The sequence below is a fragment of the Hippocampus comes genome, unplaced genomic scaffold, assembly GCF_001891065.2.
Source record: "Hippocampus comes isolate QL1 unplaced genomic scaffold, H_comes_QL1_v1.1 scaffold437, whole genome shotgun sequence".
Taxonomy (NCBI): domain Eukaryota; kingdom Metazoa; phylum Chordata; class Actinopteri; order Syngnathiformes; family Syngnathidae; genus Hippocampus; species Hippocampus comes.
This window is the reverse complement of record NW_017805699.1, coordinates 227,041-248,473: the sequence shown is the minus strand read 5'-3', so window position 1 is coordinate 248,473 and position 21,433 is coordinate 227,041. Positions and strand designations below refer to the sequence as shown.

The following is a 21,433-nucleotide window of genomic DNA, read 5'->3' as shown; positions in this document are numbered from 1 at the left end:
TGTGTGTGTGTGTGTGTGTGTGTGTGTGTGTGTGTGTGTGTGAGTGTGTGTGTGTGTGTGTGTGTGTGTGTGTGGTAGTTAGGGTGGCGGGGATGTCTATCAAAATCGACTTTTTTTTTTTGTTTGTTTTTTTTTAAATGGCTTTGTAAATTTGTTGGACCAGCGTGACTTAGACGTACTGCCTTGATGTTTCTTTTCTAATTAACCATTGTGTCTTCAGTGTAAACGTTTTTCAGAGGACAAGCGATGCGTGGCAGACAAGAACTGGGGTGGGAAAGGTTTGAGAGTGAATGTTGGAATGGTCCAATCAGATGATGTGGGGGGGAGAATATTCCGACAAAAAACCAAAACTAAACTGCATGTCCAGTGACCAAGCATGAACTGTATATGGTTGCTCAATTCTAATTTAATTATGTGTCCCTTCTACTCCAAAATGTAAGACTAGAAATTAACATAATGGATTTTGTTTTTTCTTTAGTGATATGATTTGAAAGAAGTCATTTTTTTTCTGCACTGGGAAGATCACAGCTACCTCAATGTGATACAAATGTTTTTTTTTTTCTTTCCATGGAGGTCACTTGAGGCAAGTGAATGACTTCACAGAAACCCGAATAACATTTAACCCAGAAATGCTCAAAAATATATGAGAAACTGCTTGTGCAGAAAAAGGAACAGTTTTACTTCCCTCTAATTTAGAAAAAAAATCCTTTTGCATGTTTTTTTTTTTTTTTACATTCCCACTTTCGAGACCAAGTCATTCAAGATTGTGTACATAACCGTCTTGATGTTGATTCAAAGGACAATAATACAAAGAACCGATAAATACGACTCAAAAAAAGATATCACGTGATTTACCCCAAATATTTTTTTTTCCCTTTAACTTCAAAAAAATATATATACTTATGAATCCTTTGAATCAAAGTGTTTGTCATTATTTGCTTGAAGGAACATTACCCATGTGTGTGTGGGTGGGTGTGTGTGTGTGTGCAACGAATTTCACATAGGAATGCTTGGCTTTTAGATGAGTTTGGTACTAAATATTGACCATATTTGGTGTGAACATGTTTGAGTGTCCGTCCAGTTCATGAATTTAACACAAAAAGATATCGAAAGCATGTTAGTGGTGATAGAAGCCTGGATGTGTTTGTGTACCACTTGACAACATTGATGTGCTTTTTCTTCCTTCAATGCCCTCCACTGGCTCCCCTGTCACGAGAGTGAGTATTTCTCGTTTCTTCCCCCCCACCCCCCACACTTGATTTACAAAATGACTCAAGACCAGAGTTTTCACTGCCCCGTTTTATTACGTCGACTGAAGTCGACGTATGCTTCTCATAGTCAGAGGTGCCAAAGATGTGAATTGTAATAGGAATCTACATCCGTGCGGCCCACATGCTCACATTGTGAATGTCACTTGTGTGCCACCCCTTCCTACCCACCCCTCCCTCCTCCACCCTTGCTTGAAATTATCCACATCAACACGATCATGCTCTTAAATGGCGATGATCTGACAGGGTTTTTCTTTTTCCTAGGTTGGCTGCCCTAAAAATCTTGAATACTTTAACGAGGACCAAGCCGTCGTCATTCATTCCGCACGCCGTGACGATGATGTATGTCCACTGAGAAGAAAAAAAATACTGATGCAACATTTGGTTTTAGAGATCACGTAATAAGTTGCCCTTTTTCTATGTACATAAAAAGCCAATTTCTTTCACTTTTTTTTCTTTTTCAAATCTGAATCTTTGGTGTGCACTTGTCCTTCGCCATGACGATCCATCCATCCATGTGGCGTATCAAGATGCCGATTAGATGGCATGACTATTGCCCAGGTGTGCTAAGGAAAGGCTAAATTTGTACAGTTCCAAGACTTGCTGCATTGCGGCAATCATTTATTTTTAATTCACATCGTATTTCTGACCATGCCACCAGACCCCACTGCAGTAGAAGTGCAGTGGAGAGTGGCCTTTCTCTGGGCAGCGTTTTGGTATACCACACCTGCGAGGTGGATGAATTGTTAAGGCGAGGGAGGCACTCATATAGCCGTTGAAAGATCTGTGAACACTTGGAGCGTATTAGGGCTTTTGCGCATATAGAAATATTCACCTTGTGAAAAATGGGAGCCAAAAAAAAAAATTTGATGCAATTTATATTTTTGTTCAGAATGCGTGCGTTATTTTTTATTTTTTTTTTTTTTTGCACAGAGGAAAAGATTTTCACAAGAAATAGACCAAATACAAGATGCTTTTAATATGGTATTGATTTTACACTCACTTCCATGCAGCTTTCCTTTTTAGTGTGCAGGGAAGTTCAACACACCCAACATGTCCCTCCATTCGAGCCTGCTTCCCCTCTTTCATGGTAGTTTTGACTTGTAGGGACTTCTTAACATTCGGGCGCCTTGGTCTTAGCTTGCATTTTGTGTACAAACATCGTGCATGCCTTGCAGCTGTATGTAGGCTTTACAGTTTGTAATTATAGATTGTAATGTAGAAATACTCTTACATGAAGACTTAAGGTTTTAAGATGGTTCGATAGTAGACTTTTTGAAATCACTGTTTTTATTGTCATGTTTGCATAATTAGAAACGACACATCAAAATGAACTTGGCTGTGCACTACGAGGTCTAGGCCAGTCGATTTTCTGTCTCGTGGTTCATTCGTAGAGGACATCCCTGCAATACAACAGTGTTCTCCTATTTTTTTTTTTAATTGCCTCTATAGGTCTCCATGATCCTGTATGTTTGGCAACTGCTGTAAAACTGTGATCTAATGAGAGGCGTACTGTGCGGTCCGTCCAAAGGAACCTTGGTTTAAAAAATATGTATATTAACCATGTAAAAAAAATACGACTATCATTATTTAATGCTGATAATGATTGTAAATGCATTACAGAGGTTGTGTTTTCAGATAAATGCATTACAGAGGTTGTGTTTTCAGGTAAATAAAGATCATATTTAAACTTTGTGGTTGGCTTCTTTACAAATCTGATTATTAGTCACAATGATGGGGAATAAATGCCTCTTCATATGGAGTTTACTCCAGCCCATCATTTCAGTATAAAATACTAAAATCTTAAAAGATTCTTAACTCCCAATGCATTCATTTTCTGTAATGCTTACCCTATTCGTGGCTGCAAAGCTAAAGGTCAAGAGAACACACAAAGGGGTATCCCAGTTATATTTACAGCACTTTATAGGCTATTTAAGTAATGTCCTCTTTCAGTGAAAGTGTCCCCAGCCAGGCTTTAATTAATTTACAGCAATTTTTATGTATACAATACAGTAAATGCTCAGGTTCAGGCTATTAAGTGTTTTCGTAAATGTTAAAGTACAAATCTTTCGATCACGTGATTTTGCCACGTACAGAGTGTCCCTTATTTCCAGATCTGAAAGGTGGCAACCGGAATTCGCAGGCTGGGTCCTTCGACACCTTCAAAGGCTGCTCGTCATGGAGACTACGTGGACCACATAAACCGTCACTAATTTGGTATTCGGTGGACCCAGTCCGTAAATTTGGACACAGCCAGAGACAACTATCATTGAATGGAACAGATCCCATGGAGGTCACTTGAGGCAAGTGAATGACTTCACAGAAACCCGAATAACATTTAACCCAGAAATGCTCAAAGATATATGAGAAAAATTTGTTAAGTCATCAAGCATTATATTATGTCATAGGTTTAGTATAGCCACAGAAGACATGATCTCAATGGGCCTCTGTTCTTACGACCACAAAATATTATCCTGACGTTGACTGGAATTGACTCATTCGTCCAGTAGGTGGCATTGTTGAATTAAACACGCCAAGAGAAGACAACCTTTTCAAGTCTTGTGAAAAAAAAAAACCCTGTCTGCTTTACCCAGGCTCTTTTATCATAAAACGAGCAAGTATAGAAACAAAAAGGGTAATCGTAATATCAGTATTTCACGCTCTGACAACGAAACAAACATACATATGATGTAAATGTAATTCATTTTAAAGAATACTCGAGGGGGCGGAGAAATGTATCCATGTACTGTCTCTTTAAGCAGCTGGATCATTGTCGTTGGACACGCCCATTCTCCCTGCCTACACTCTCTCAGTGTTTGTTCACTCGTGTGAGATGGGAACTCACGCAGCCGCTGCGTTACGACCAATCTGCTGGAGAAACGCGGATTAAAATACATTACCATATACACTGGGTAAGAAAATGAAGCGACTACCCGAACGTCTGACTCCCACTGGACCGCTGCCACGGTTTTTACACCAGTCCGATCCTGCGTTTGCTTGCGTGCCGTCCTTGTGATCCTTTCTCCGTACGCTCTGCCGGCACAAAGGCGCAGCAGCACCTGAGACTGGACCCAGATGGTCGGCCAGGAGTGAGCGGACCTGTCGGTGCTACCAATTCCGGACCTACTGACACACACCGCCGGCAAACCAAGAGACGGTTTATTTCTTTGACATTTTCTTTCGGGATTCGTTTCGAACTGACACTGGACATGAAGGAAGATTTTTTTTTTAAATTCCTTCTTCAAAGTGGCATCTGCTGGAATAATGCATGAGAAGAAATACATTTTTTTTCTCTTCCATGATGTCTCCTTCTCCTTCATTCGGTCCTCCTCATGAACAGCCGTTGTGTTGTCCAAAAATGGATGTGTTGCCCACGAAAAGTGTCATCAATTTGTGTTGGTGAGCAGGTCATCTAAAGGCCTGTTGAAAACACGATTTAGCTGCAGGTGAGCTGTTGTTTTGAAGAAAGATTGTGTTGGATTGGTCAAATAAACCCCAATATGGTAGAGCCGGTGGGATTCATCGAGGCGTGGAAGGCTCAATTCCCAGAGTCGGAGCCCCCCAAGATGGAGCTGAGGTCTGTGGGAGGTATTGAGCACGAGCTGGAGAGATGCAAAGCGTCCATCAGGAGACTGGAACAGGAAGTGAACAAAGAACGTTTCCGCATGATCTACCTGCAGACCCTCCTGGCCAAGGAGAGGAAAAGCTACGACAAGCAGCGTTGGGGCTTTAGGAAAACGCCTCTCAATGAGGGGGTGGACCCTGCTGCCTCTCAGGGGGCAGAGTCTCAGCAGCCACACATGCAGGAGACGGGTGGAGTGGGTTGCGGCGGTTACGGTGCCACTCCTATTGTGGACAGAGGCCGCTACCAGCCTCATGGAGATGGAACAGGCAGATCCAAACCTCGACCCCCACCGGCGAGGAAGTCAGCATCCCACGGAGATGGGCTTGAGTCGGCTTTCGAGGCCCCTCAACAGGCTGAGTCGACATCCTGCGACAATCTGGATGGCCTCTCGCCTTCCAAGCAGAGAGGAGGCATCTCCGCGTCGCCCCGTAGGCCGGCGCTTCCACCTCTGGACAAGGATCTGCCCTGTGACCCGAAAGACAAGCTTGGGATGGGCCTCGGTGTGGCTGCTCTAAGGTCCAACTTCGAGAGGATCAAGCGGACCAACTCTCACTCTGTGGGCGATAAAGGTCAAGAGAAGCAGCCGCCACTCCCGCCGCCACCTTTCTACACCAACATGGAGTTCCACCACGACAGGGGGTTGGTTCGGGTCAATGACCGCGAAGTCTCGGACAAGATCAGCTCCCTGGGGAACCAGGCCATGCAGATGGAGCGGAAGAGATCATTGCACTCACTGCCTGGTAACCTGGCAACCGTGGCAGGGGAGCTCCGCGCCAGACCCGTATATAGAGGTCGGTCCACTGAAAGCACATGTGGCTACGATGCTGAATATGAAGACGGTGAACCCAATCAGAGACATCAACGATCCAACGGTGGTAAACCTCCACCTCCGCCTTGGCAACCTTCGGATTTCCAGGCCTACTCCAGCGTCTATGTCGGTGGCGTGATGATGGGCGAAGGTGGCGGTGGCGACGGCCGAGGCGGTGTCCAAATGAGAGACCACGGCGGAGGCGATGACCACCTCCTGACGTGGCCCCGCCGCTCTTACTCCCCGGGGAGCTTTGAAGACATCGGCGGAGGTGGCGGCTACACGCCGGACTGCAGCTCCAACGAGAACCTGACGTCCAGCGAGGAGGACTTTTCGTCGGGTCAGTCCAGCCACGTTTCGCCCAGCCCGACCACGGCCTTTCGCCGGCCCTTCCGGGAGAAGAGCCGCTCGCCGTCGCAGAACTCCCAGAATTCCCAGCACTCATTCGATAGCAGCAGCCCCCCGACGCCGCAGTCGCAGAAGCGCCATCATCGACAGCAGGGGGGCCACGTGGTCATGTCGGAGGCGACCATTGTCAGCGTTCGGAAGACCGGTCAAATCTGGCCTCCCGCTGTACATCACGGAAGAACATCGCATGATAACAGTTTCCATGGAGACCACCTTGGTAAGTGACCTATGTGTCAAACGTTTCTCTTGTGAATGTCGCCTCTCCCTCAGACGTTAGCCTCACGTGGGAGAAAGCGATCTACTGCTGCTTATTCCTGGAATGTCACTCGGTGGGAGAACAACGGCAGTCAGTCTGTGTTGAAGCAGCCTTTTCTCACATGTGATCAGAGTCTGGAAATTCAATCACAGCTGTCTGTCTGACTTAATGAAGCTGTTCTCCCACTTTTTGTTCAAAGTCAATATGACTTTGGTGTTATTACGTCTTCGAGAAACACTTCAAGTTCGGACATTTTTTTTTTTTTAAAACTAGTGATGGAGAGGAGTAAAAGTGGAGTACATCAACAAAAAGATTTCTAAAGGTAGTACATATACATTAGACAGATAATCGTGCCTAAATTCAGCAATTTTCCCCTAGTCTGACCCAAGTCCGTTGAGGCCAGTTAACTCATTCACTCCCAAAGACGTTTTTAAACGTCTTTTCAGACTTGGTCCAGAATTGGCTGGTACTGAATGAGTTTTAATAGGAAATCTAAAAAAAAACATATCCTGTGGTACCGAATGTGTTTAGTGACCTTTTCTCCCCAATCTATTCAGAAAACAGTTGAGGCCGAAAATCATAAATGTTATCTTTTTTTGTGCGTGCGTGTGTGTGTGTGTGTGTGTGTGTGTGTGAGTGTGGTTATCACCAAGTTGGGATTCCGAGATTGCGATTTGAGATGAAATGATAGCTAATTAGGAAGTGACCTTGAATTTATCCTGTGTCTGGGCAAAAATAAAGAGGCAACAATTGTGTTGAGTGTTTGTATTATGGGTCACCCACATAATTCACTGTAGTATGAATGACAAGCAGAGTTTACAACCGCAGTGTAGTTACTAGCTAACCTAACAGTTAGCCTAGCTCTGTTGTATTTTTTCTGCTCCTACTCTTTCTTCTTTTATGATATTCTCCATGTATTATGGGTCACCCACATAATTCACTGTAGTATAAATGACAAGCAGAGTTTACAACCGCAGTGTAGTTCCTAGCTAACCTCACAGTTAGCCTAGCTCTGTTGTATTTTTTCTGCTCTTTCTTCTTTTATGATATTCTCCGGCTGTCTGGATGACATGTGGCATTCTGCTGCCCCCGCAGGTCAATTTGGTACTACAACAGAAATCTGCTTTTGGCAAGAAGACTTGCCTTGTGATTGTTGGTGGAAATGTGTGTGTGTGCTGTGCTGGTTATCTGGGGGACGTCACCCACTATAAGAGCAGTAAAAATATACTTGATGGCTTCTATGTCATGTAGGGTCTCGCACATTTGAAAAAAAAAATCACTTCAGTTAAAAAAATCATGATGTGTGTATCACGCTTAAGGCATTAGAGGAAAGAATATCCCAGTGTATTGCATGATTGTTTTGCCTCGGTGGAGATTCACACAGTTGTGGGTGTTCATTTTCTTCATTTCAACTTTAAGTGCTAAATTTCGTTAGCTAATACAGCTGCTTTACCCAATGCTGTGTTTAGTTTTGGGTGTCCTGATAATGTGAGGCACACTTAATCCTCATTTCAGACTGAATGCATATTTATTACATCATTATTCTCTGATGTGGTACAGCCTGAAATCAGTCTCCTGTCTGTGCATCTCTAGTTTATTTCTTTGAACTGAGGTGCTGCCATTGTGGCCCTGTCTGAAATCAAATGTGAGGGTATTTTTTTTTTTTTTTTGTGCCTTGTTTTGCTCCCCCAGGCAGGATGTGATGGGCAGAGTAGTACAAGAGCTCACATCCTGTATGGAACATTTGCAGTCAATGTAAAAGATGCGTCTAAGTGATTTTCAGAGGCAAAACATTGCCAAAACCATTAAGAGAGTGCCCAGTTAGCAAAAACAAAACAGCCAATGTAGTTCGGTTACAGCTGCTGCGTTGAGGATTATCACTGCGCTGTCTGCTCCCTTTGTTTTAGCATCTTTTCCACCACAATGAGCTCAGTGGGGAGGAAGATGGAGCATTGGGTGGGTGTGGTGGGGAAGGGTAGATATATGTTTCAGACTGATGTATTAAGCGGGATAATCTAGATTGGTGAAATAAGAAGTTGGTTAGGCACCCTGCAGAGTTGGACCCGGCTTTCTCCCACGCATGTAGAAAGCTGATGAGGGCCAAATGGGCATCGTGCTGACAGTGAAGGCGATGATCATAAATGTTGCATCATTTCTGGCGCTGATGTTGCATCGTCGGAAGCCAAGCAAGACACTTTTGAGTGCGCGAGGCAGAGCTGTCGCCTTTCGCTCGACTGGTCAAGATAGGCCCAGAGGGGAAGATCTCGCTCCTTATGTAACACACACACACACACACACACACACACACACACACACACACACACACACACACACACACACACCAAAGCAAGACGAGAACAACACACACGCTATTTGCTTAAACACCTTGAAGCCACTTGGCCCTCAGCACTTGCTGTATGAGTATTAAGACGAGGTCGCAGACAGCAGTGAGACGCCATCGCGTCTCTCTTTACACATGTGCGCGCCGAAGATGCGGAACAGCAACACAATGAGGGTGACGGGATGTTGTCAAGCAGGTCTTTTGTGATAATGACAGATACAGTAATCAGAGAGCAAAAAAAAAAAAATTAAAGGAAAGATTTTCTCGTGTGTCATTCGGTTGGAATGCTTTGTAGGTTAAAGGCAAGGAGAAACAAAATAGTGTGAAAGAGGCTGTCTGATGATGAGGGCAATGGAATGATTTTGCTTTTTTATACTATGTCTGCAACTTGCGACCTGTTCCATCAAGAGTTCGCACGTGCATGCTTAGTTTTTTTTTTTTTTTTCCCCGGATTTGGGACCATCAGTAGTTGGGAATTGCGGGACTGGTTGGGAATCAAACCTTGGCACTGCAGTAAAGCCGGTAGCATATAAGGTAATACATTGGAAATTGCAAACAAATGTACTTATGGAAATAAAGAAGGTCTTCAGGTAACAGCAGCAACCACATACAGTGTCGTAAACAACACTCAACCAACTGGAGAACACAATGGCAAAATAATACATCATACTGATTGCAAGGTTGTACGTTTATAGAGGTTTTGCCGCACTATTGGATGCATGAATCATTTGATCCTGGTCTGGCCTGTTTGTGTGTGTGTGCGCGTGTGTCAGGAAAGAAAATGAGATCAGATTTGTGGAAAGGTTGAATGAAAGTGATTAAGCATTAGGAGGATTAGTACTGCTAGCTTGCCTGTCCACCACTATTGCTTTGAAACGTGATGTGAGGTACAACATCTCGCCATATTGCATCTTGCTAGGAAAACACACTGACGTCCTAGCCTTGTGCAGTGAATAAAGTGGTAGCAGAAAGGCCTACGTCTCTGCCCCCTGCTCAGACCATTGATGTTTTTGGAAGGCGTCCTCACTGGAAGCCGCCTCGGGCATTTTGTGCTTCAAAGTGATCATCTTTGCTGTGTCATGATTTCATTGTTTTTGCTTTTGAATCGAAGCAGCTGGGTTCGGTTCCCTGGCACCCAAACCCTAATAAGCATGACCGTCATAGAAAATGGATGGATGCACCTCATGTTGTTTTTTTCCACACCAAACTCAAGCCTCTGCTGTTGTTTTTCCACTTCCTGTGCCCAAATACTTTTGCCCTTAAAGTGAAGGTGGCTCGAAAGAAAACCGAGCTGGTGTTGCGTGTTTATCTGTCTCGGGGGTGGGAGAGATTTTCTCCACAAATCCTGTAAGAAGCCAGTGATGAGTGTAGGTGACAGTGTGCAGTGGCATTGCCAGCGTGTAAACTAGCTGCCAGACTGGATCGCAGGAAGTCACCGTGCACTTCTTCTCTCAGGGATGTGCTTTGTGTGTGTGTGTGTGGGTGTGTGTGTGTGTTTGTGTGACTCGACGGCATCACCACCTTATCGTGTCACTTAGCTCATAGGAGTCATGGAGAGGTGCAATGTCGGCCGGAGTCCCGCACTCCTGGCAAGCTCACCCAAGCCAAACAGGTCGAAGGGTAGAGGCCAGACTAAGAGTGATCCCAAACCTGCACCTGGGGACTTGCATAGGCGGAGTCCAACAGACCGGACTACCGGACGCCCCCTGCAACTCCTGCCAGGAGAAGGTCGTCATGGGTTCCCTCATGCCACTGGAGGTTCACCTGGTAGGAGTGAAGAAGGTGGAAGTTACACCATACCTTTACGCAAGCTTCTTGGCCGTGGAAAAGAAACATCTTTGGTGGACTGGACACACCACCTGCATGCTTGACCACCGCCTGCCCCGCCAAGTCCTCTTCGGCCAACTGAGATGTGCAAAGCGCTCTGCCGCGGAGCAAAAGCGGCACCTTCTGGACTACACAAGGGACCTCCTGAAGCGAGCCAACATCAACACCACGCCGCTTGAAACTCTGGCAGTCGACAGATCAGCCTGGCACATAACTTGTCCCACTGCAGTTTCACAAATACATCGAGAGTGATGAACCGAGAGGCGCATTCAACGACACCAGCGGGCGGCTCGTGTCCCTGTGGAATTCAGGTTCCCCTGCTCCATCTGCAAACGGGCATGTGGCTTAAGGATCGAACTCAACGCCCATGGGAAGTGCCACCGGCGACATTTAATAAAAAAATATATCCAAAATCGGAATTTATGATTATTATTTCCAAAATCCAAATAAGGCCAACCGAAACCCTAGTGAGTATGTATTAGCGATATGGGAGAATGGCAGCCGATGAGTGAAAAGATATAATCATCACAGGAGACCAGCAACATGCCACGCCAGGTCTTCTGGATAATAACCCCGGATTAACTGGACAATTTCTTCTCATTTTAGCATCTGTCTGTACATTGCTTGCAAGCGAAACCCTGATAGTAAAATACACTTGGAAAATCCCTTCTGGAAACTCACCCCCGGTAAGCCCCTTCCTTCTTCTCCCTCCTGGCCCAGCTCATATCAGCCGCTGAGTTTATGGGGACTGGTGAGCGCAGGCCTTTTGCTGTGTTTTTCTGTTTGTTTTCTTTTTTCTTTTTTGTGTATCCTCGGTAAGATGCACAGGGTCGTAAAACACAACCAGCTGTCGAAAGCCATAGGGGAGATAGTGTGTGTGTGGGGTGTGGTGGTGGTGGTGGTGTGGGGGGTATATATAAAGACCAGCTTTATTTACTGCGCGGATCCGCATGTTAGATGGCTGCTTCTGAACATGAATAACCGATAGCGCCTCATTTGTCTTTATTATCTGGCCCTCCTGTCTCGGCATTAAAGGGGAATTCCGCCTATTTTACATGAACATTTACAGCATGTCGGCAGCTTGTGAAAACTGTCGTTGGGCCATGTCCTCGGCGTCTCTGAAGCTTTGTCAAGTGCAACGGGACCTCTGAAACTAATGTTTCTCCGGAAGTATTGTTCCAATTAAAGGACAATTAATTTCCATTGTAAAACACTTCTTAACTATAGACCACATTTTGATGAATAATTTAACAGTGAACTGTCATACAAATGTGGAGAAGTTAATCACTATGTAACACAGCCAAAATACGGTAAAACTATTCGAGATGTTGGCCTACCGATACTGGCATCACGAGGCAGGAATAACATAAAGCATCCACTTCATGCAAAAGAAATATTGTAAGAAGAGCGTGATGGGAAAATCGAATGCATACTAATTTGCTGTCAACATAAACCATCAATGGATTTGTCGTCTTCGGTTTGTTCAGCAAGTACGTAATTTAATGATTAAAGTAATTCCAACGTAATCCACCGGTGGACATTAGCAGTCACTCCTTGGATCCGTTCTTGACAAAACGCAAGGCAAAAAACACTTCTGCGAGAGAACATGAATTAAAGAGGGCAAAAAACGATGAGGATGCAGTTCGAAGTTAAATGACCATCATTTTCTTTATTCTTCATTCTTTGTTTTTTACCTTATGCACAACTCTCATTCATTGTGCAATAATCTAATTGTACCATATATTTGTGACATAATTTGATGCATTTTTATGCTTTTGCAAACATTTATGTCTGAATTTTGGGGGGGCTTGGAACGAATTAGGGCATTTACATGGAAAACGCGTCTCTATTTACATTTTCTCGTTCAGAAATTTCTTCCAGAACCAATTAATTTCGTAAGTAGAGGTACCACCGTATTACCATATTTTGTTATTTTATGTTAACTCCTCTGTAAAGCGCTTTGTTACAACTGCAGCTGTTGTGAAAGCCCGATATAAATAAAGATGTATTGTCCTGGCTTGAGATCTGGCCTTTGACTTGACCAGTTAGGATTCAATTCATTTGCCTTCTGAAGGTCTTAAATTGTTTTCACAGTATGCCCATAACCGGGCTTGAACCGACTAGTCGACACGTTAGACTTTTCCACCTCGCAATGACGCATAGAGCTCGACGTCGACTCATCGCCGAGCAGGTGTTTTGCCTTCAACAACACGTAGGCAACCAGCAAGCATTGCATCAAGCATGTGGAAACAGGGGCAAACCCGTTTTTCAAATTTCAACCAAATAGAGCAATGCTTTCCTACTAAGTATTAAAAGTATTAAAAATGATGGCGATATTTACAAAGTGTGACGACCGTCCAAAATAGGCGTGGCCTCCTTAAAATGGAAGTGTGGTGTTGCTGTGAAACCTCGTGAAGCTGAAAATCTTAAACGTCCTTCTCACGATCCATTGTGGTGGTTTATTTTATATTTTATAGTGTCGTGTAAACAGTCTTGACCACAATCTGGCCTTGGCAGAAGTTTGCTCACTACTAAGTGCTCATGTTTAAATTTTGCGAATGAAAAGCAAGTATGTGAAAGTTATGATGGTGGAGCTTGAAAAGCTTTCGGGGTAATTTAGGGACCAGATCAGAAGAGGAGGAAACGGTCCAAGCGGAAGATTTTTCAGGGAGCCGAGCAGTTTAGCACACACACACACACACACACACACACACGTCACCCACATGTTGTCTTCTGGATTGGGGCTGGGGGGCGGGGCCGCTCAATCCAAAAGCAGTCTAGTCATGTGAACAAGTAACATTTAATCCGTCCTCTTTTGTCTGGGAATTACAAACTAATTCCGATTAACATTAGCCTTTCGCTTTTCTCGTGTAACACACCATGCTAATGCGCCATGTCCTATTTCACGTGGCCTGAGCATCCGTGAAACGACCGGTTGCTTGCTGATGTGAGTTGAACGAAATAGAAACATACCGTCACTGAGGTGGAAATAAATGGATGTTTGTTTTAAATGCATTTATTGATGTATTTATTTTTAATGCCTATCTCAGTAGATTGTGACCAATCCAGTTCATGTACGGCGTTGCATCTTCATTGTCAAATTGATCATTTACCTCCATTGGAATCGCAAGCTAGCAAATGGCTGGGCACCCTTGCGGCTTCATTTCCACTTTACAAGTGGGGGATGAAAACCAAGGAGTGATCAAGGTCATGACCCGCCCCCCAGCCGTCCCCGCCAGGATTTACAGGGCTCTCACTGTAATGATCTGGTGGGGGGGTTTAACTGCAGAAAGTCTATAAAGCAACACGATCAATGGCAAATGTCAGCAGCAACAGGCCACTTTGTTACAGAACAGCTTGGACCAATGCGTTCTGGCCTCCCCACCATCACCTGACAAAACCGCACGCACCTCTGATTATTTGATGACATAAAACACTGTGCCGTTTCAGCATCTGGAGCTACAAAAGACCTTAAGGATAAAGTGGAACAGATATTAGGAAAACTGCCTCTACAGTCGGAAAATCGCTGACCTTTTCATTCCCAAAATGTTCAATAATGATTCCCAACAGATTGATTCCAAATTCTTTCTCGAAAGTATTCCCAGCTGACTCACTCCATATTTTCCCCTTCCTGTTGGTTTCACAACCAGGTGTCCCAATACTATTGTCACACCGACATCACTGTGGCCCTGCGGCCCCGCTGCTCCAAAGTCCCCGTCTCATTGTGCTGTGTTTGCTGTGGGCAGCTTGATGGCTTTGCTCAATAAATAGCAGTTGTTAATCACTGCCGGTGCTCTTTGTGCTTGTGTGTGTGTGTGTGCGTGTGAGTGTGTGAGAGAGAGAGGTGGGTTGTAGTGAGACTGCAGAAATAAAGTAGCCGTGCTGTAAAACTAAAAAACACATTATCTGGCTAATGAGCAAAGTGGTTGCCTGTTGGCAGCCGACTCTTCCTTTGGCAAGTGCGCTGGAGCAGAGTTGGAGGGAAAAAGGCTTCAAAAACAACACTGTCAAAAAAAAAAAAAAAAGATTGAACTCGATTTGTTCCAGGCTGGGCACCGACTTTGATTCCTTTCGCGTGTCGTAACTGGATAGTAATTGCATAGTTTTGCTTTAAGATGATACATTTCATTTTTAAGTTATGAGTATACCTTTCGCATGAATAAAACTGTAACCACCAAATTGCTTTGCCTTGCCTTCACTGCCGCTAACCTTCAATTGCAGCTGGTTTGTGGGTCTTGCTGCCTTCACATGCCGCAGTAAGTGAAACACATGCTCTATTGGTGAAAGGAGACTTTGACTCTCTCATCTTTCATCTATATCTGCTTCAAACAACAAAGCGTATGCAGGAAAAGTGGTTACAATTTCATGACTGTCCGTGTCTTAAAGTTGTGTGTTGTGCTATACAGTGGTAGCTCAACTTCCGAACGTCCCTTCATATGAAATTTTCAAGTTACGAAAATATTGTCTCTTGTTACGAAAGAAATTTCAAGATACGAAAGGTCAAAATACAGTATGGGCTGCTACTCGAAGCGCCGAGTTTCATGAACGCAACATACTTATCGCTGCTCTGCCATTGGCTATTAGCGAGCATCATCGTGGCATCCCATTGGCTAAGAGGGACTTCGACTGTATGTGTCTACGTATGTAGATAGATGGATATGTGTCGATTGCAGCGTCCTCGTCATTCGCCCCTCGGGCCATGAGGTGTTTTGATCGTTTTTAACGTAAATGTGAATCACCCCCAAAAAAAAAGTGTTCACCAATCGGGCGATCGCTCACTATGCTGATGTTTGCCTTGGACGTTTTTCGAAGGAAAGTTAAAAACCAACAAAAGCAAACGTCCTTGGATCCGTTCTTGACAAAACGCAAGGCAAAAAACACTTCTGCGAGAGAACATGAATTAAAGAGGGCAAAAAACGATGAGGATGCAGTTCGAAGTTAAATGACCATCATTTTCTTTATTCTTCATTCTTTGTTTTTTACCTTATGCACAACTCTCATTCATTGTGCAATAATCTAATTGTACCATATATTTGTGACATAATTTGATGCATTTTTATGCTTTTGCAAACATTTATGTCTGAATTTTGGGGGGGCTTGGAACGAATTAGGGCATTTACATGGAAAACGCGTCTCTATTTACATTTTCTCGTTCAGAAATTTCTTCCAGAACCAATTAATTTCGTAAGTAGAGGTACCACCGTATTACCATATTTTGTTATTTTATGTTAACTCCTCTGTAAAGCGCTTTGTTACAACTGCAGCTGTTGTGAAAGCCCGATATAAATAAAGATGTATTGTCCTGGCTTGAGATCTGGCCTTTGACTTGACCAGTTAGGATTCAATTCATTTGCCTTCTGAAGGTCTTAAATTGTTTTCACAGTATGCCCATAACCGGGCTTGAACCGACTAGTCGACACGTTAGACTTTTCCACCTCGCAATGACGCATAGAGCTCGACGTCGACTCATCGCCGAGCAGGTGTTTTGCCTTCAACAACACGTAGGCAACCAGCAAGCATTGCATCAAGCATGTGGAAACAGGGGCAAACCCGTTTTTCAAATTTCAACCAAATAGAGCAATGCTTTCCTACTAAGTATTAAAAGTATTAAAAATGATGGCGATATTTACAAAGTGTGACGACCGTCCAAAATAGGCGTGGCCTCCTTAAAATGGAAGTGTGGTGTTGCTGTGAAACCTCGTGAAGCTGAAAATCTTAAACGTCCTTCTCACGATCCATTGTGGTGGTTTATTTTATATTTTATAGTGTCGTGTAAACAGTCTTGACCACAATCTGGCCTTGGCAGAAGTTTGCTCACTACTAAGTGCTCATGTTTAAATTTTGCGAATGAAAAGCAAGTATGTGAAAGTTATGATGGTGGAGCTTGAAAAGCTTTCGGGGTAATTTAGGGACCAGATCAGAAGAGGAGGAAACGGTCCAAGCGGAAGATTTTTCAGGGAGCCGAGCAGTTTAGATGCGAAGATTCAGTCGAGAAAAAAAAAAAAAAAATCATTTCAAGCTGACGTTATCATTTGTTTGATATTTGTTGAGCTTGTTTCAGGAGAGGGAGTGGTTGAATGTGAGCTCCTGGGGAAGATCACATTTCATGTTGTGATCTGCCCCCCTCCCTCATCTCTTCCCTGAATGGCCTTCGGTAACAACCATCCTTCTGCGATATCTCTTTTCTGTCACTTTATACCCTTTCCCCAGTCCGCCTCCCCCTTTTATGTGTGCCTCTTTTGGCTTGCGCACCGCCTGCAGCAAACTTGGCAACAAAAGACATCGATTTTGAAACCTGGTTTACCACCGGCAATTGAGAAAGTCCACTGAAAGAGAAGGAACTTTTTGTGTAAAAAAACAGGACACCTTGGGAATTATGATCATTTTCGGCCGCACCAATCTGCTGGAAATCATGAGGATTTTGTTCCTCTTTTTTGGCTTCTGCAAAGCTCAAGCGTACTTTGAGCAGGTTAAGAGGAAAGCGAATGGAAGTCACTTATCTGCAATCAGTCATTAATTGGAGAGAGTTTTAAAGGCCGTTTTCCACAAGCTGTATGGGCTCTTCGTCTATTGTTCTCTGCTTCCTGTCAAACAGGCAGGAGAATCTGAACAGATTTATTTTTCTTCGTACCAACCCGGCAGCAAAATTGAGATTTAAAAAAATCTATAAAGTATATAGTTAGGGATGGATAAATCGCTTTTACAAAGTTATTACAAAAACCTGTCGTGCATATCTGGAGAAAAATGTGAGTGATGGCTAATTGATCTTTCCGTTCAGGGTTCCTTACAACGTTAATTGAATTGTATTTGCATCTTGCCATGTGGCTGTTGGTAGAAGCACACTTTCAAAATAAAAGCACTTTTTTTTAAAACTTACATTTCAAATGGCTTTGGCAGCTCTGTGGTCAGACGTGCTTGTCGCCATTTTCACACTGAGGCAGACACAATGATGTCATCAACAAGCCTTATGGCGATCGGTCGGTAGAGTCTGACTCTATGTCATCTTATTTCTGTACATCGTCCTGGCAAAGTGTGCTAATGTTTGTATCCGTAATTTTTTGTTAGTTTTGCACAAGGTGGCATTTGGTGAACAGACGGCAGAACGGGCCGACTCGGTCAAACTGCACTTGGCCCAGCTCGGTTCCGGAACACTGGAAAGCTATTTTGGCGTCATTTTATCTGATGTCGTTCAGTGTAAGCAAGCAAAGTGGTGATGATGACATCGTCGTGTTATGATGGAAAAGCTGCCTTCAATGTGAACCCAAAATATTAAGGCCGTAGACAAGTTGCATGGTGTTGCAATTGTTTTGGTTGTCTTTGAATCAGATAGTTGCTCGTAGTCTGGTCTGTTTTAATAAACTCACTTTCTAGACACCCTCTAAGGATATTTTATGATCTGATTCTGCATGTGTTTCTTTATTGTGGGATCCAACGCTTCCAGCCAAGTGTCCACATGGCTTTGATTCCTTTCGCGTGTCGTAACTGGATAGTAATTGCATAGTTTTGCTTTAAGATGATACATTTCATTTTTAAGTTATGAGTATACCTTTCGCATGAATAAAACTGTAACCACCAAATTGCTTTGCCTTGCCTTCACTGCCGCTAACCTTCAATTGCAGCTGGTTTGTGGGTCTTGCTGCCTTCACATGCCGCAGTAAGTGAAACACATGCTCTATTGGTGAAAGGAGACTTTGACTCTCTCATCTTTCATCTATATCTGCTTCAAACAACAAAGCGTATGCAGGAAAAGTGGTTACAATTTCATGACTGTCCGTGTCTTAAAGTTGTGTGTTGTGCTACACAGTGGTAGCTCAACTTCCGAACGTCCCTTCATATGAAATTTTCAAGTTACGAAAATATTGTCTCTTGTTACGAAAGAAATTTCAAGATACGAAAGGTCAAAATACAGTATGGGCTGCTACTCGAAGCGCCGAGTTTCATGAACGCAACATACTTATCGCTGCTCTGCCATTGGCTATTAGCGAGCATCATCGTGGCATCCCATTGGCTAAGAGGGACTTCGACTGTATGTGTCTACGTATGTAGATAGATGGATATGTGTCGATTGCAGCGTCCTCGTCATTCGCCCCTCGGGCCATGAGGTGTTTTGATCGTTTTTAACGTAAATGTGAATCACCCCCAAAAAAAAAGTGTTCACCAATCGGGCGATCGCTCACTATGCTGATGTTTGCCTTGGACGTTTTTCGAAGGAAAGTTAAAAACCAACAAAAGCAAACGTCCTTGGATCCGTTCTTGACAAAACGCAAGGCAAAAAACACTTCTGCGAGAGAACATGAATTAAAGAGGGCAAAAAACGATGAGGATGCAGTTCGAAGTTAAATGACCATCATTTTCTTTATTCTTCATTCTTTGTTTTTTACCTTATGCACAACTCTCATTCATTGTGCAATAATCTAATTGTACCATATATTTGTGACATAATTTGATGCATTTTTATGCTTTTGCAAACATTTATGTCTGAATTTTGGGGGGGCTTGGAACGAATTAGGGCATTTACATGGAAAACGCGTCTCTATTTACATTTTCTCGTTCAGAAATTTCTTCCAGAACCAATTAATTTCGTAAGTAGAGGTACCACCGTATTACCATATTTTGTTATTTTATGTTAACTCCTCTGTAAAGCGCTTTGTTACAACTGCAGCTGTTGTGAAAGCCCGATATAAATAAAGATGTATTGTCCTGGCTTGAGATCTGGCCTTTGACTTGACCAGTTAGGATTCAATTCATTTGCCTTCTGAAGGTCTTAAATTGTTTTCACAGTATGCCCATAACCGGGCTTGAACCGACTAGTCGACACGTTAGACTTTTCCACCTCGCAATGACGCATAGAGCTCGACGTCGACTCATCGCCGAGCAGGTGTTTTGCCTTCAACAACACGTAGGCAACCAGCAAGCATTGCATCAAGCATGTGGAAACAGGGGCAAACCCGTTTTTCAAATTTCAACCAAATAGAGCAATGCTTTCCTACTAAGTATTAAAAGTATTAAAAATGATGGCGATATTTACAAAGTGTGACGACCGTCCAAAATAGGCGTGGCCTCCTTAAAATGGAAGTGTGGTGTTGCTGTGAAACCTCGTGAAGCTGAAAATCTTAAACGTCCTTCTCACGATCCATTGTGGTGGTTTATTTTATATTTTATAGTGTCGTGTAAACAGTCTTGACCACAATCTGGCCTTGGCAGAAGTTTGCTCACTACTAAGTGCTCATGTTTAAATTTTGCGAATGAAAAGCAAGTATGTGAAAGTTATGATGGTGGAGCTTGAAAAGCTTTCGGGGTAATTTAGGGACCAGATCAGAAGAGGAGGAAACGGTCCAAGCGGAAGATTTTTCAGGGAGCCGAGCAGTTTAGATGCGAAGATTCAGTCGAAAGAAAAAAAAAAAAAAAATCATTTCAAGCTGACGTTATCATTTGTTTGATATTTGTTGAGCTTGTTTCAGGAGAGGGAGTGGTTGAATGTGAGCTCCTGGGGAAGATCACATTTCATGTTGTGATCTGCCCCCCTCCCTCATCTCTTCCCTGAATGGCCTTCGGTAACAACCATCCTTCTGCGATATCTCTTTTCTGTCACTTTATACCCTTTCCCCAGTCCGCCTCCCCCTTTTATGTGTGCCTCTTTTGGCTTGCGCACCGCCTGCAGCAAACTTGGCAACAAAAGACATCGATTTTGAAACCTGGTTTACCACCGGCAATTGAGAAAGTCCACTGAAAGAGAAGGAACTTTTTGTGTAAAAAAACAGGACACCTTGGGAATTATGATCATTTTCGGCCGCACCAATCTGCTGGAAATCATGAGGATTTTGTTCCTCTTTTTTGGCTTCTGCAAAGCTCAAGCGTACTTTGAGCAGGTTAAGAGGAAAGCGAATGGAAGTCACTTATCTGCAATCAGTCATTAATTGGAGAGAGTTTTAAAGGCCGTTTTCCACAAGCTGTATGGGCTCTTCGTCTATTGTTCTCTGCTTCCTGTCAAACAGGCAGGAGAATCTGAACAGATTTAGTTTTCTTCGTACCAACCCGGCAGCAAAATTGAGATTTAAAAAAATCTATAAAGTATATAGTTAGGGATGGATAAATCGCTTTTACAAAGTTATTACAAAAACCTGTCGTGCATATCTGGAGAAAAATGTGAGTGATGGCTAATTGATCTTTCCGTTCAGGGTTCCTTACAACGTTAATTGAATTGTATTTGCATCTTGCCATGTGGCTGTTGGTAGAAGCACACTTTCAAAATAAAAGCACTTTTTTTTAAAACTTACATTTCAAATGGCTTTGGCAGCTCTGTGGTCAGACGTGCTTGTCGCCATTTTCACACTGAGGCAGACACAATGATGTCATCAACAAGCCTTATGGCGATCGGTCGGTAGAGTCTGACTCTATGTCATCTTATTTCTGTACATCGTCCTGGCAAAGTGTGCTAATGTTTGTATCCGTAATTTTTTGTTAGTTTTGCACAAGGTGGCATTTGGTGAACAGACGGCAGAACGGGCCGACTCGGTCAAACTGCACTTGGCCCAGCTCGGTTCCGGAACACTGGAAAGCTATTTTGGCGTCATTTTATCTGATGTCGTTCAGTGTAAGCAAGCAAAGTGGTGATGATGACATCGTCGTGTTATGATGGAAAAGCTGCCTTCAATGTGAACCCAAAATATTAAGGCCGTAGACAAGTTGCATGGTGTTGCAATTGTTTTGGTTGTCTTTGAATCAGATAGTTGCTCGTAGTCTGGTCTGTTTTAATAAACTCACTTTCTAGACACCCTCTAAGGATATTTTATGATCTGATTCTGCATGTGTTTCTTTATTGTGGGATCCAACGCTTCCAGCCAAGTGTCCACATGGTGTCCACATGGCCAAAACGGTCTCATTTTACAGCGCTCCCCCC

The 21,433-nt window shown here is 43.5% G+C and overlaps 2 protein-coding genes and 1 long non-coding RNA gene across 3 annotated transcripts in view; all 3 read left to right on the top strand.

Annotated features, from left to right (window-relative positions):
• The first annotated feature begins 669 nt into the window (after positions 1 to 669).
• On the top strand, positions 670 to 2,963 carry LOC109523442 (uncharacterized). The gene is made up of 2 exons (XR_002169760.1): positions 670 to 1,217; positions 1,533 to 2,963. It is a non-coding gene; the product is annotated as an uncharacterized LOC109523442 (long non-coding RNA).
• Positions 2,964 to 4,007: 1,044 nt separating this feature from the next.
• LOC109523433 (breakpoint cluster region protein-like) lies at positions 4,008 to 6,349 on the top strand. The gene has a single exon (XM_019882587.1). It carries the CDS (start codon positions 4,769 to 4,771, stop codon positions 6,332 to 6,334), a length of 1,566 nt encoding a protein of 521 aa, XP_019738146.1. The 5' UTR covers positions 4,008 to 4,768; the 3' UTR covers positions 6,335 to 6,349.
• Positions 6,350 to 10,269: 3,920 nt separating this feature from the next.
• LOC109523422 (breakpoint cluster region protein-like) overlaps positions 10,270 to 21,433 on the top strand; it is a 64,107-nt gene continuing 52,943 nt past the window's right edge. Inside the window, exon 1 of the mRNA XM_019882562.1 lies at positions 10,270 to 10,739. Within this exon, the coding sequence (XP_019738121.1) occupies positions 10,270 to 10,739 (470 nt within the window). The remainder of the gene's footprint in view (positions 10,740 to 21,433) is intronic.